Source organism: Vipera ursinii, assembly GCF_947247035.1.
Source record: "Vipera ursinii genome assembly, chromosome: 14".
NCBI classification, from domain to species: Eukaryota; Metazoa; Chordata; class Lepidosauria; order Squamata; family Viperidae; genus Vipera; species Vipera ursinii.
In genome coordinates, this window is record NC_139527.1 from 5,700,414 (window position 1) to 5,713,987 (window position 13,574).

Sequence of the window (13,574 nt, forward strand, 5' to 3'; positions counted from 1 at the left end):
ACGCTAGCAGCCTGCTGTGGGACACGCTGCAGGCGAAGTCCGCCCCTTAAATAAATCAAAACCAAATGCAGACGGATTCAGGAATAGCCCAGGGGTTATTGTAGCTAGCAAAAACAGTCAGATATAACTCTAGGGGGTGATGCCTGTACGGTTCTTTATTGCCTATCATTTTAGGTCTAAGAATATTTCACTGACGATCTTCTGTATCCCCAGCGAAAGGAGCGGAGTTCCTATTTTAAAATTATCATTAGTCAAAACGTACGTTCAGCATTACTCGATTCAAAAGAGATTTGTTAAGATAAAGGGCTGCTTATTTACGGGTTGAAAATGAAAATATTGGCTACTGTTCTTCTTCTGTGCGAGGGCTAGGCCCAGGTGAACTAAGTAGGCCTCATGGAAAAAGTATTGGACCCAGGTTTGCGCTATGCTCCGTTTTACAATCCGAAGGAAGTACTATTTGTAATCTAAAGTGCAGCTGTATTTTACTTAATATGATTTTTGCTAAGCTTGCTTGTTTTAAATATATTTAGAACATTTAAGGACTGGAACTGTAAGAAGTAGGGAACTGAAAGTAGAGGATGGATGCGGGTTGCAATGTACCCGAGAAAGTTATGTCCAGCAGAAAGTGTAAGATTGCTGACCACGTCTATGGTCCTAGGACGAGAAACGGTTTAAAAAGTTGGGACTGGACCTGATTGATTTGCCACTGGCCTACAGCTGCTATGGACCTTATTGGACCTGCTATGTCACTGGACCTCATTGCAATGGGGTTCTTAACGTTAAGTGATGTTTTATGTGTGTGTTCCAAATTACTGCTGAAATAAACCACTGAGTCTTAAAGTAAGAATGATTGTTTTGTGTTGCTGTCTCTTGTCTTTTTCACTAGGTGTTTCCACGACAGACCTTAGACAGATCAGGAAAGGCCGCTGTTAACTGAGGCAGTCCTTCAGCGAGGACCTCCGCAACAACTCGCAGCGTTTTTCGTGGTGGTCGCTGAGCAAGTCACAGGTTGTTAAGTGAGGACCGCAACGCCTTCCCCATTGGCTTTGCCTGCTGGGAGCCAGCAGGGAAAGTCGCAGAGGGAGATGACGTAACTGCGGGATGCTGCAACTATTGCAAATGCAGTTGCCCAAATCATGATCAAATGACCACGGGGATGCTGCCACAGCTACATGTTTGAGGACTAGTTTTAAGTCTTCCCTCCTGCCATTGCAAGTTTGAACAGTGGCTGAACAAGGGGTCCCTAAGCGAAGTGTACCTGTACAGGTTACCATTTAAGTTCCTTTTATGGACTGGGTGCAGGAGTTTACAAGAAACTTTTTCGGCCACCATACCTTGCCCTCCAGTTGCAAACTTGGTCCCATCTGGATGAATGTCAACGGAAAATATCGGCTTGGCTGGGGAAAAAAACCAAACAAATAAGAGAAAATTGAGCAAAGTATCCTTGGGCTTGTAATGCACCACAAGCTGCAGAGAGAGAGAGTTTATCACTACTAGCGAACTGATAGTCAGCCAGCAACGAAGCCGAGTATTCCCTTCTGGTTTTCCAAAGGGCCTCAGGGATCAGTGACCAAGGATGTTTCTCCAACTCAGCCAAGTTCTATTTCTATAACCGCTGAGCGCATAATGGAAAAAAAAATCTCTAAGCAAATCACTGCCTCAGCAGGTCGCCACTAACATATCCTACTCTCCGGGGTGACCTGTTTGATGGCAAAGTTTGCACTCTGGGGCTCTTATTGATCAACGGTATTTTAGCTGACTTTCTAAAAAGAAAGCAGAACGGCCGCTGATGAAACTTTTCTCTGCAACAAGGCTACTTTGAGCCCGTCCACCAACCCTTTGGGTGGAAGGAACATCAAACACCCCTTCCTGGGAAATCAAGGAGGACACTCTGCATATGGTATGGGTATCTGGAGCCCTTTCTTCGCCTCTGGGAGGGAAAACAACAACAGCTATGCTTCCAGATCCTTCCTGATAATAAGGATGAAAGGATCAGCGAAACACTTTGGCGTTCTTCTCAATCTATGTTCTTAAGAGGGTTAATATGTTATCTTCTGTTATCGGACCCCTTGTGGGGGTCTGCCAGCAAGAAATCACTAAGGCAAAGCTTAACTGTCTAGGAGGCTGAATAAAACTCAAGAATAGACAACGGAAGACAGTCTTTGCTAGAAACTGCAAAATGCATCCTGCTTTCCATAAAACCCATCCGGACCCATTGTAAAATGTCTCTAAGTTAAGAGGCGCTAACGTTTGTCTTCCTAATGGGAGAGCTATGATCTGTTCAGCGGTCCAAAGTATATTTTAATACTTTTTTCTCTCTCCAGGGAATGTCCCATTGAGGGTCCAAGCAGTTCTGATCTGGATGGAAAATACATTTCCTTTAGAGGTCATGAAATGGCCACTTAGGCACTAGATGACTTCCAAGGAGCTCTTTAAAGTTTTCAGGGGGGAAAAAGTCCATTTAGAAATAGTACAATGCTAAAATAGGGAACTGTCCACTTCAACGAAAGTATTGGGAAGACGCACACTGTCCCTGCAACTAATCAAGGAGAGAAGCAATCTAGAACTAAGGAGAAACTTCCTGACAGTTAGAACAATTAACCAGTGGAACCACCTGCCTCCAGAAGCGGTGAATGCTCCAACACTGGAAGTTTTTAAGGAGAGACTGGACAGCCATTTGCCTGAAATGGTATAGGGTTTCCTGCCTGAGCAGGGGGGTGGATTAGATGACCTCCAAGGTCCCTTCCAACTTTATTATTATTATTGTTGTTGTTGTTATTATTATTGGTCTGCAGTAAGCAGTACTGTCTTTGAGAAAGTGCAAAGTGCACAGTGGACGAGATCAGAGAATCAAAAACTGTCTCTTTAAACATTAAGATGCCACTAACAACTTTCCTTCTATGCTGAACACACACACACACACACACACGGTGGCTCAGTGGGTTAGGACGCTGAGTTTGTCGATCAGAAGGTCAGCAGTTTGGCGGGTCGAATCCCGAGTGCCACGTAACAGAGTGAGCGCCTGTTACTCATCCCAGCTTCTGCCAACCTAGCAGTTCGAAAGCACATAAAAAATGCAAGTAGAAAAATAGGGACCACTACGGTGGGAAGGTAGCAGCGTTCCGTGCGCCTTTGGCATCTAGTCATGCCGGCCACAGGATCACGGAGACGTCCTCGGACAAGCGCTGGCTCTTCAGCATTGAAACAGAGATGAGCACCGGCCCCTAGAGTTGGAAACGACTAGCACGCATGTGCGGGGGAACCTTTACCTTTTTATACACACACACAAAAAATTTTAAGTACTGCAAAAGCTACTGCAATCAAACATGTCAAAGAAAACAGTTTTATATGAAAAATCCTACAAGCGAGGCACTTTTTTTAAAAAAGCACCAAATTTTAAGTACGAGTTTTTGGTATCTTCCTGCATTTCAAGGTCCTGATATCAAAACCCAGGACAAAGGCCAGTCAAAACTTTAAGGAGCTACAATACTTCAATAAAAGACACTGACCTAAGCCACACATAATGGTTTTCTTTAGGAATGGAGAACTCTACACACACCTAGAGGACCTCAGGTGTCAAGGTCACAAAAGCCTGCAAGAGGCTGCCAGTCACCATAACAAAAGGGAGCAATTGTCTAAGAAAGCAGAGAGGTATTTTTCATCTTGAATCTTTTACCTAGGACTCAGGAGTAGGCTCTTTTATGACTGGTGGACTTCAACTCCCACAATCCCTGAGCCAGCATGGCTCAGCTTGGAAACCTCTCCATGTCTCCTGAGCGTGGCTGGCTCAGGAATTCTGGGAGTTGAAGTCCACGAGTCATAAAGTCCCTCAGTCCTTAGGGAGAAGGGTGGTATACAAATCAAATCAATCAATCAATCAATCAATCAATCAATCAATCAAAGAGCCCAGGTTGCCTACCCCTGCCCTAGGTCCTCAAACATCAAGATTGCAACGTTTGCAAGATTGCAACACACACTCTCTTCTCCCCCATTCCTAAATGGTTGTAAGTTGCTTGTATTTTTGCAAGAAAGAGAATGCACTGTAAACTGGGGGGTGGGGTGGGGGTTGTATTTATATTCTGTGGTAACTCAACAACGAGTGAAAAAGTGTTTCCCAAAGGAAGGGGGAGGCTGGTATTGAGTCTTCCAAGGACACAGGCAAGGAGAGGGGAAGGGAGGCTGGTAGTCTCTGAGCTTGAACAGAAGGCCCCAGTCGGCTGACTTCCTGGGAGGAGGCGGCCTGTCCAAGGATTTCTCATCTTGGGGTGCTCTGCGCTTGCTCAAGGACCCATTCGACTCCTCCTGCTCCTATTTCTGGGTGTGCTCCCGCTGCCCACTCTTTGGGGCCCTCTGCACATGCTTGTAGACCCCTTAGCATCTTCCCCTTCCTCCACCTCCTCTTCACCCCAGCCCCCCCGGCCATGGTGTTTTGGGGTGTGTATGTCTGGAGGCAACCCAAACAAGGGTCCTCCCCACTCCAGCCCTCTCCATGGGGGCCCTCTGCACGTGCTCAGCTAACCCTCTCCGAACCCCCCCCAAGTGAGTGTGGGGGCAGCAACCTTTTGCATGAGCTCAGAGGACCCTCCTTTCCCGCCCCCCAGTAGATATGGTGGGCCAAGGACACCCCCCCAAGCCCTCCCCCTTTGCTCAGAGGACCCCCCTCCTTACCCCCTCCCCACGGGGATAAACCCGAGGACACTCCATCACTCTGCACACCCTCAGAGGACCCCTCGAGAGGGGGATGAGGGGCCAAGGACACCCCCTCCCTAGCCCTCCCCCTTTGCTCAGAGGACCCCCCCTCCTTTCTCCCCAGTGGGTGAGGGGGCGCCAGCGCAGAGGATCCCCCCCACAACCCTCTGCACTAGCTCAGAGGACCCCCCTCCTTACCCCCTCCCCACGGGGATAAACCCGAGGACACTCCATCACTCTGCACACCCTCAGAGGACCCCTCGAGAGGGGGATGAGGGGCCAAGGACACCCCCTCCCTAGCCCTTCCCCCTTTGCTCAGAGGAACCCCCTCCTTTCTCCCCAGTGGGTGAGGGGGCGCCAGCGCAGAGGATTCCCCCCCCCCACAACCCTCTGCACTAGCTCAGAGGACCCACCTCCTTCCTCCCCCCCCCACCGCTTTGTGTATGCAGGGGTCTTCAAACTTGGCCCTTTGATGACTTGTGGACTTCAACTCCCAGAATTCCTCAGCCAGCATGCCTGGCTGAGGAATTCTGGGAGTTGAAGTCCACAAGTCATCAAAGGGCCAAGTTTGGAGACCCCTGGTGTATAGGGCCAACCTTTTGCATGAGCTCAGAGGACCCTCCTCCCCCCCCACACACACACGCGGGTACGGGGTCCAAGGAGACCCCCCCTCCCCTTTGCTCAGAGGACCCCTCCTCCTTCGCCCCTCCCCGTGGGGATAAACCCGAGGACACTCCCCCAACCCTCTGCACTCCCTCAGAGGAAACCCCCCCCCCTCCATTCATCCCGGCCGCCAGCGCGGGGAGGGGGGGGAGGAGAGGCGGCTGACCTCTCCCCCAGCGCTCTGCACGCGCTCAGAGGCGCCCTCCGCACGCGCTCACCGTTGTGGTTGACCCAGGTGGGCTTCAGGAGCTTCATTTTTTTCCCCCGCCGCCGCCGCCGCCGCTTCCCTCTCGCTCCGCGTCGGGCGGGCTGGACGGCCCCGGCTCAGGCTGCCCTGGACGGAGGCGGCGGCGGCGGCGGCGGCGGCTCCCCGGCCCTCGCCCCTGCCCCGCCGGCCGCCTCAGCGCCGCCTTCCTCCTCCTCCTCCTCCTCCTCCTCCTCCCTTCTCCTCCGCCTCGAGGGCCTCAGGGCCGCCGCGCCATCGCCCGCGCCCGTCCCGCCCGCAGCAGCAGCAGCAGCCGCCGCCACCCGGCCGCATCCCCCGCTCCCGGCGGCTCCCCGGCAACGCCGGAAGTCAGCGGAGGGCAACGACCCAAGCGGCCCGGCGGGAAACAAGGGACGACGCCCAGAGAGGCCGGCCGGGTGGCGCGGCGGGGGGGGCTTCTCGGGGGGGGGCGGGAGGGGAGCCGCGCGCGGGCGAGAGGCGTCACGGCCGCGGAGGGTCCCCGGCGGGGTCGTCGGCCGGGTGGCGGGGCGTCTCGGGGGCGTCTCGGAGGCCCGGGCGGTCGGCATGGCTAAGGCAGGGCTGAGCGAGGAGAGAGGGGCGGCCCTGTCAGGCGGCGGGGAACTACAGCTCCCGGCTGCCTCCGCTGTGCCGGCTGGCGCTGAGGCATGCCGGGAGGTGTAGTTCGGCGGGAGGAGACGAGCCGGGCGGCGGCGGGGTGACGTCAGGAGCGTCCCTGCAACTCCCCGGCTCTCATTGATTTTATGATAGTCCAGCTTATATTTATTTTTATTTATTTTAATCCCATTTATATCCCGCCCTTCTCCGAAGACTCACCTACGTATCTTTTTATTGTATGTTTCTAGACTGCATTAAAGTATGTTTTAAAATGCATTGAAATGTGTTTATTTTACTCCGCAGGTAGGTCCTCGGCTTACAACAGTCCGTTGAGTGACCGTTTGAAGTTACAAGGGCCATGAAAAAAGGGGCACTCAGGGCTGTTTTTCCACACTTGCGACCTTTGCAGCATCCCCCAGGGTCACGTGATCAAAATTCAGACGCTTGGCAACGGGCTCGCATTTATGATGAGATGTGCTCATAAGGACTACCTGCATTAGATAGAATAAAAATATGGTATAGGGCAGGGGTAAGGCAACCTCGGCTCTTTTATGACTCGTGGACTTCAACTCCCAGAATTCCTAAGCCAGCTTAGCTCAGGAATTCTGGGAGTTGAAGTCCACAAGTCATACTGCTAAGTTTGTAAGCCGCCCTGAGTCTTCGGAGAAGGGCGGGATATAAATGGAATTAAAATAAAATAAAATAAAAATAAAAATAAAAGAGCCGAGGTTGCCTACCCCTGGTATAGGGTTTCCTGCCTGAGCAGCGAGGGGGTTGGACTAGAAGACCTCCAAGGTCCCTTTCCAACTAATATTATTGTTGTTGTTGTTGTTATTTCTAGCAGTCAGGGCAGCCAGGCAGTGGATATGCATTTTCAATTTTGGAATATCAAAACACAGCCACAATCCTTAGCAGCAATGGATGGGATGGTACTGGGAGGATGAGACAGTCGCTGTACTTAAATTTGTGGGGTCCTTGTTGCTCTCTGAGTGGTTTTCTTGCCAACCTTTCATGACCCAACTACGTATTAACAGTGCTAGGAAACCCCACTCCCTTCTAGTACGGATGATGTTACCGAGTTGGGTCGCGAAAGGTCTGCAAGAAAACTGCCAACCTTAAAGAGGACTCACCAGTTCAACCTTTAGCTACAGAGGTAGTGCTGTTGGTGCTTAAAATTGCAATGTCTCCAAATCCTAGGTCGGAGAAAAGAAACCCATACAAAGAACCATCACCACTAGAGATGGGAAAGTCGGGCGGGGGGGGGGGTTTGGAAAAATTGGGAATAAAACCAGTTTTTTTGTGTGTTTTTTTTCTTTTCTTTTTTCCCTTTGGGGAAAAAAACAGGAAAAAACCCCTTCTTTTATTCCCAATTTTTCCAGGTTTTTTTGGGGGGGGAGGTTGGACGGTGGTGACCTTGCATGGCAGCTGGAGGACTAGAACTCGCCGCCCAGCCCCTTCCTTCGCCATTACATCAAATGGGAATAAAACCAGTTTTTTTCCTGTTTTCTTCTTTCCTTTTTTCCCTTTGGGAAAAAAAAACAGGAAAAAAACCCACTGGTTTTATTCCCAATTTTTCCAGGTTTTTTTTTTTGGTTGGTCGGACGGTGGTGACCTTCCATGGCAGCTGGAGGACTAGAACTCGCAGCTCAGCCCCTTCCTTCGCCATTACATCAACTTTCCTCCAGAAGCAAACTTCTCCAACACCCGGCATTCTAAACAAGTGGAGGGGGGGGGTCCTAACGACCCACTTCGGAGAGCGCCAGGTTGGAGAATGCAGCACGGAGGGAGGGAAGGAGGGAATATGCAAAGGCTGCGCGCGCATCTTTTCCGGAACTTCCCGACGAGCCTTCGGAAGCGGGAGAGCAGCATTCGCCGTCGGACTGCGGTGCGTCGCTGGGAGCGGTCCTCCGTCGGGAAGGGAGCCATGTGGGCCCGGGCTACGTTGAACCTCCTCGGGAGCGGGACGGGAGGCGTTTTGTTTCGGTAAGCGGCCAGAAGGGAGTCCTGGGTGGGTGGGCGGGGGTCTTTTTCTCCCCCCACCCCCATCGGCTGCTTAGGGGGAGCCCTTGGGGGCGCCCCGCCCCAACCTCGCCATGAAAAGCTATCATATATAACAGAATTGGAAGGAACCTTGGAGGTCATCTAGTCCACCCCCCTGCTCAAAGCAGGAGACCCTATGCCATCCCGGGTAAAATGGCTGTGCAGTCTCTTTTTAAAAGCCTCCAGTGATGGAGCATCCACGGTTTTATCATAATTTATAGAACATAGAATAAGGTTGGAAGGGACCCTGGAGGTCATCTAGTCCACCCTCCTGCTCAAAGCAGGAGACCCTATGCCATCCCGGGTAAAATGGCTGTGCAGTCTCTTTTTAAAAGCCTCCAGTGATGGAGCATCCACGGTTTTATCATAATTTATAGACCATAGAATAAGGTTGGAAGGGACCCTGGAGGTCATCTAGTCCAACCCCCTGCTCAAAGCAGGAGACCCTATGCCATCCCGGATAAAATGGCTGTGCAGTCTCTTTTTAAAAGCCTCCAGTGATGGAGCATCCACAGTTTTATCATTATTTATAGAAGATAGAGTAAGGTTGGAAGGGACCCTGGAGGTCATTTAGTCCAACCCCCTGCTCAAGCAGGAGACCCTATGCCATTCCCGATGAAATGATTCTCCAGTCTCTTCTTAAAAACCTCCAGTGATGGAGCACCCACAATGCCTGGAGGCGACTCATTCTATTGATTAATTGTTCTCACTGTTAGGAAATTCCTCCTTAGTGTCTAGGTTGGATGTCTCCTTGATAAGTGCCCGTCCATTATTTTTATTCATTCGTATCCCGCTTTTATTAATATTGATAAATAATTAATGGTGGCAGACAGACCCAACACACCTTCCTCCTATTTTCCCCCACAACAACCCTGGATTGACGTTATATGTATTTTTTAGTTCCCAGTTAATCTGGAATGGACAACTCCGAGCCAACCACTGGCAGTCTTCCCTCCTGGAACTGAGAACCGCTCTGCCCATGAGGTAAAGTAAAGGCCAAATTGGTATTTGATCCTTTCCACCTGATAATATAGGAAGAAGTATTAAAATGCTTGTCCAGGTTCACACTTCAAATTTATCCAATGCACTCAAGTAACCAAGCAGTATGGCTGCAATTTGATTCTTGCTTATGTAGGAAAAAGTGTTGCTGACTTCAACAGGATTTATATTTGAGTAAGCACACATACACCCCGACATCTACACATAAATGACCATAATGGAGTCTGGAAATCTGTCTTAAGTGACCGACCCAATTTTACAATTATTTTGTAGTGGTTGTTAAGCAAACACTGTGATTGTAATGCAGATGTGGTGATTGTTAAATCAATCCATTCCTATGGTTACTTTTGTTTTTTTGCTATAAACTGGCCCCAAAGGCTAGAAACTAGCAAAAAATGTCATTATTCACAGGACTGCACAACACTATAACTGGTTGTTACTTTTTGAGATTGAAGTGAAATAGCATTCTGTAAAATTCGTATTTTACTTTTGTATTTTATTTATTCCCCCTCCATTAGAGCAGAGCCCCCAAGAAAGAAGAAAAAAACAGATCCGAAGAGGGACCAGGCTCTAAGAGAACGGCTGAAAAAGAAAATCAAAAAATTGGAAAGAGCAGCTCAAGAGTTGGTTCCTATTGAAGACTTCATAATCCCCTTCAGATTCATGGATGAAAAAAGGTAATGGGCTACTGGGGCAGGCGGGATCCCTGCAGATTGTTCCTGCAATTTTTTAAAAAAATGTAGTTAGCGTGTTCGTTCATGCCGGCTGGGGAATTTGGAGAGTTGATGTCCACGCGTCTCAAAGTGGCTGAAGCTGAGAAACCCTCTTCTAAAGAAAAACGGTGTACCGTCATAAATACGAGTCTGTTGCCAAGCATCTGAATTTTGATCATGTGACCAGGGGGATGCTGCAAAGGTCATTAAGCGTGAAACCTGCTCGCAAGTCACTTTTTCCGGTGCCGTCGTGAAATGAATTGTTAAGGACAACGCGCATGAAACGAAAAGAACTCAGTGCAGGAGAATCTCCGCGTGGTCGTTTTGTTATTTTGTGGCCTGACCGTGTTTTTCCTTACAGGGTCCGAGAGCTTACACCGCTGCCCCTTGAAGAAAGCGAAAGACGAGCTAAACTTTGGAAACGGTGGGCTGCCTATAAGCATCGCGAGGACAAGGCCGAGACGGAGACCATAAAAACTCTTGTCGCTGCCCAGGAACAAGCTTTAAGGGAATTACGGCTGGAGTCGGAAGACCTGTATCAAGCCGCCATTCTACGGGATGACCTGTTGTTCCCTTTCGACAGGCAAGAACCCCTGCACACACCCCCTCAGGCTAAGTACGAAGCTCCCGAAGGAAAATGTAACGATCTCACAAGAATATATACATACTGATTTGGGTTGGGGGGAACGATCCTCGGCAAGCGTAAAGCTGCTAAATTACCTTCTACCGGACCATTTGTTAGATCGCAAGCACCAGCCCAATCGCAAGCTCCTTTGATCAACCCACCATCGAGACCCATAGATCATGCAAGAGTCAGTGAAAAAAGCTTTGAATGTTGACTCTTTTAAAAACAAAGAGTTCAATCTTCTACATGCTCCCATGTTGGGGTGGCCATACGCATTTATTCAAGAAATAAAATCTTGTTGGGAGATAATAAGCCAATCGGAAAGGATTAATTTTCTTGCAGATTGAAAACGCAAAGCCTCTGAGACCCCCTTCCCGCCTAACTATTCTTAGCTGATTCTTACGATACTAATAGTAGGTGGCATTAATGTATTGATCAGCGCTTCGTGGAAATTCCATATTTGGCTACTCTTCCAGCTACTGCTAAGCTTGTAAGCCGCCCTGAGTCTTCGGAGAAGGGCGGGATATAAATGGGATTAAAATAAAATAATAAATAAATATACTTGCCAAAGTTTTAAAGTAGTTTTGCCTAACACAAAGTGCTGATGAAAAGCTATTTTATACAGGTAGTCCTCGATCACCGTTGACGCCAAAATTTCCATTCCTAAGACAGTTTTTAAGTCGGTTTTGCCCCATTTTACAACCTTTCTTGCCACTGTTAAGTAATCACTGTGGTCGTTAAGCTAGTAACATTGTTGTTAAGGGAATCTGGCTTCCCTATTGACTTCGCTTGTCGGAAGGTTGCAAAAAGGGATCACGCAACGTCATAAATACGAGTCAGTTGCCTTGATCATGTGACCACGGGGATGCTGCAACCATTGTGTCATTTAGTCATCTAGTGACTGTTCAGTTACAACAGCTCTGAAAAAAAGTGCCTTAGGACTGTTTTAGTCCTAAGGCACTTTTTTCAGAGCTGTTGTAACTGAATAGTCACTAAATGAACTCAAGTCGAGGACTACCTGTATAACTCTTCTGTGGAGTTGAACATGATAGAATTGCCAGCTGTCTAAACATCCAACTTCTTACTGAGTTCACACATTTCTGTTAAGCCATAGTGTATTGGTTTTGGGGTGGTGGTGGTGGTGTTATTAAGCTTACAGGAACACAATCCCTGTGGTTTGTAAAGGATGTTTTAAGCCAGATCTGAATGTTGCACACAAATAAAGAATTCCTGGGTTTTTCCCTTATCACCCAGTATCGCTATTTTTGTACCCCATTTCCAACAAAGGCAAGAGCTTGTGAACAGCAAAATATATCCTTTGCAATGACACTTTTGTGAATGTCCTTTAAAACTTTGCACTGATGTAGGAGAAGAATTCAGAGCAGCTGTTTACAGAAAAATAAGTCTGATACACTTAAACCCAGGTATGGCCAGGTGAGAGCACAGATTTATGGTGGGAAAAAAACCCCTCTATTCAGGATTAAGTGTCTCTTAAGTGGCGTCAGACAGAGGTCCCGCTAGAATGTTGGAAGGCCTCATCATTCTTCCCCAATGGGTGAATTCCAATCAGGTGGAGGACTTTTTCTCATTTTCCATACTGGCGCATACTTCTGCTTCTTGGCCATCCGTTCCCGCTCGCTGCCACACAACTGTTCCTGCAACAGATCAAAGCTATTATTAATAATAGCCCAACATTCGGAACACACCGTGCTTTTTCAGACTGAAATAGATCTGTAGGGTCCTTGGTGCTCTCTCAGCTTGGTGGTTTTCTTGCAGACGCTTCATTACCCAAACTAGGTAACATCATCAGTAGCAAACCCCACTCCCTTCTAGCACTGATGACGTTACCTAGTTTGGTAACGAAATGTCTGCAAGAAAACCACCAAACTCAGACTCGGTGCAAAAGACTCCTCATTTCATCCTTGAGCTACAAACATTCTCCTTTATCAGAAGAGATCTGTGTCCAGAATGGCTTTTGTTCTGTAACTTGACACTCTTTTTAACCTGTGTTGCTGTCAGAATTTGTCAGAGTGTAAAGGCAGTGCCAAAACAATCACAGAAAGTTGAACAATTGGCCAACTCCGCCGTGGCAGTGCAGTGCTTAGAATGCAGTATTGCAGGCTGACTCTGCTCACTGCTAGCAGTTCAATCCTCACTGGCTCAAGGTTGACTCAGCCTTCCATCTTTCCAAGGTCAGTAAAATGAGAACCCAGATTTTGGGGTGGGGCAAGAGGCTGACTCTGTAAACCCCTTAGAGAGGACTGTAAAGTTTATTTTATTTATTTTATTAGACTTATATATAAGTGATATATAAGTCTTAAGTGCTGTTGCTATTTGAACGATAAAGTCAACTTTTGATCACACCTATCTCTTTATAGGAAGCAACCCATCCTGTTTTTGGCAAAGGTACAATAACTACATAGAATAAATTAGAGGTTAGGTCACCGGGCTGGAAAGCAGGAGACCCTGGGTTCTAGTCCGGCTTTGGGCCAGTCCCTCTTTGTGAACCCTGGAAAGGAGGCAATGGAAACCATTTCTGAAAAACATCGCCGAGAAAACTGCAGGGATTTTATCAGGGCAATCTCCAACGATTAGAAAAGGGGGAGAAAATGTAGGGTGTCCCTGCTACTGACCAACCAATTCAAGGAGCAGGAAAGAAATGTCTTTTTTTGCTTTTTTTTAAAAAAATCATAAGGTTCCCCCGCAGATGCGTGGTAGTCATTTCGGACTCTAGGGGCCGGTGCTCATCTCCGTTTCAAAGCCGAAGAGCCAGCGCTTGTCCGAGGACGTCTCCGTGGTCATGTGGCCGGCATGACTAGACGCCAAAGGCGCACGGAACGCTGTTACCTTCCCACCGTAGTGGTCCCTATTTTTCTACTTGCATTTTTTTTTATGTGCTTTCGAACTGCTAGGTTGGCAGAAGCTGGGACGAGTAACAGGCGCTCACTCTGTTACGCAGCACTCGGGATTCGACCCGCCAAACTGCCGACCTTCTGATCGACAC

The 13,574-nt window shown here is 48.5% G+C and overlaps 3 protein-coding genes across 6 annotated transcripts in view; 1 reads left to right on the forward strand and 2 right to left on the reverse strand.

Moving 5' to 3' along the window:
- HIRA (histone cell cycle regulator) overlaps positions 1-5,767 on the reverse strand; it is a 31,521-nt gene extending 25,754 nt beyond the window's left edge. For all 4 annotated transcript variants that reach the window (XM_083373230.1, XM_083373229.1, XM_083373228.1 and 1 more), the window contains exons 1-2: positions 5,571-5,767; positions 1,335-1,397 (exon numbers count right to left, since the gene is read on the reverse strand). In XM_083373230.1, coding sequence (XP_083229356.1) covers positions 1,335-1,397; positions 5,571-5,607 — 100 coding nt within the window. In that variant the 5' untranslated portion in view covers positions 5,608-5,767. The remainder of the gene's footprint in view (positions 1-1,334; positions 1,398-5,570) is intronic.
- Positions 5,768-7,973: 2,206 nt separating this feature from the next.
- MRPL40 (mitochondrial ribosomal protein L40) lies at positions 7,974-11,040 on the forward strand. The gene is made up of 4 exons (XM_083373875.1): positions 7,974-8,176; positions 9,134-9,217; positions 9,751-9,909; positions 10,307-11,040. The coding sequence occupies exons 1-4, from the start codon at positions 7,995-7,997 to the stop codon at positions 10,614-10,616; spliced, it is 735 nt and encodes a 244-aa protein (XP_083230001.1). The 5' UTR covers positions 7,974-7,994; the 3' UTR covers positions 10,617-11,040.
- A 507-nt stretch (positions 11,041-11,547) lies between these two features.
- The window catches only part of LOC310646985 (synaptic plasticity regulator PANTS), a 4,230-nt gene continuing 2,203 nt past the window's right edge, over positions 11,548-13,574 (reverse strand). Inside the window, exon 3 of the mRNA XM_083373879.1 lies at positions 11,548-12,225. Within this exon, the coding sequence (XP_083230005.1) occupies positions 12,109-12,225 (117 nt within the window). The 3' untranslated portion in view covers positions 11,548-12,108. The remainder of the gene's footprint in view (positions 12,226-13,574) is intronic.

What these genes read in the sequence shown, in the direction of transcription:
- MRPL40 (XM_083373875.1), top strand. Translation starts at nt 7,995, where the DNA reads ATGCAAAGGCTGCGCGCGCATCTTTTCCGGAACTTCCCGACGAGCCTT. An exon ending in ACGGGAGGCGTTTTGTTTCG is followed by an intron (nt 8,177 to 9,133) that starts GTAAGCGGCCAG and finishes TGTATTTTTTAG; the next exon opens with TTCCCAGTTAATCTGGAATG. An exon ending in AGAACCGCTCTGCCCATGAG is followed by an intron (nt 9,218 to 9,750) that starts GTAAAGTAAAGG and finishes CCCCTCCATTAG; the next exon opens with AGCAGAGCCCCCAAGAAAGA.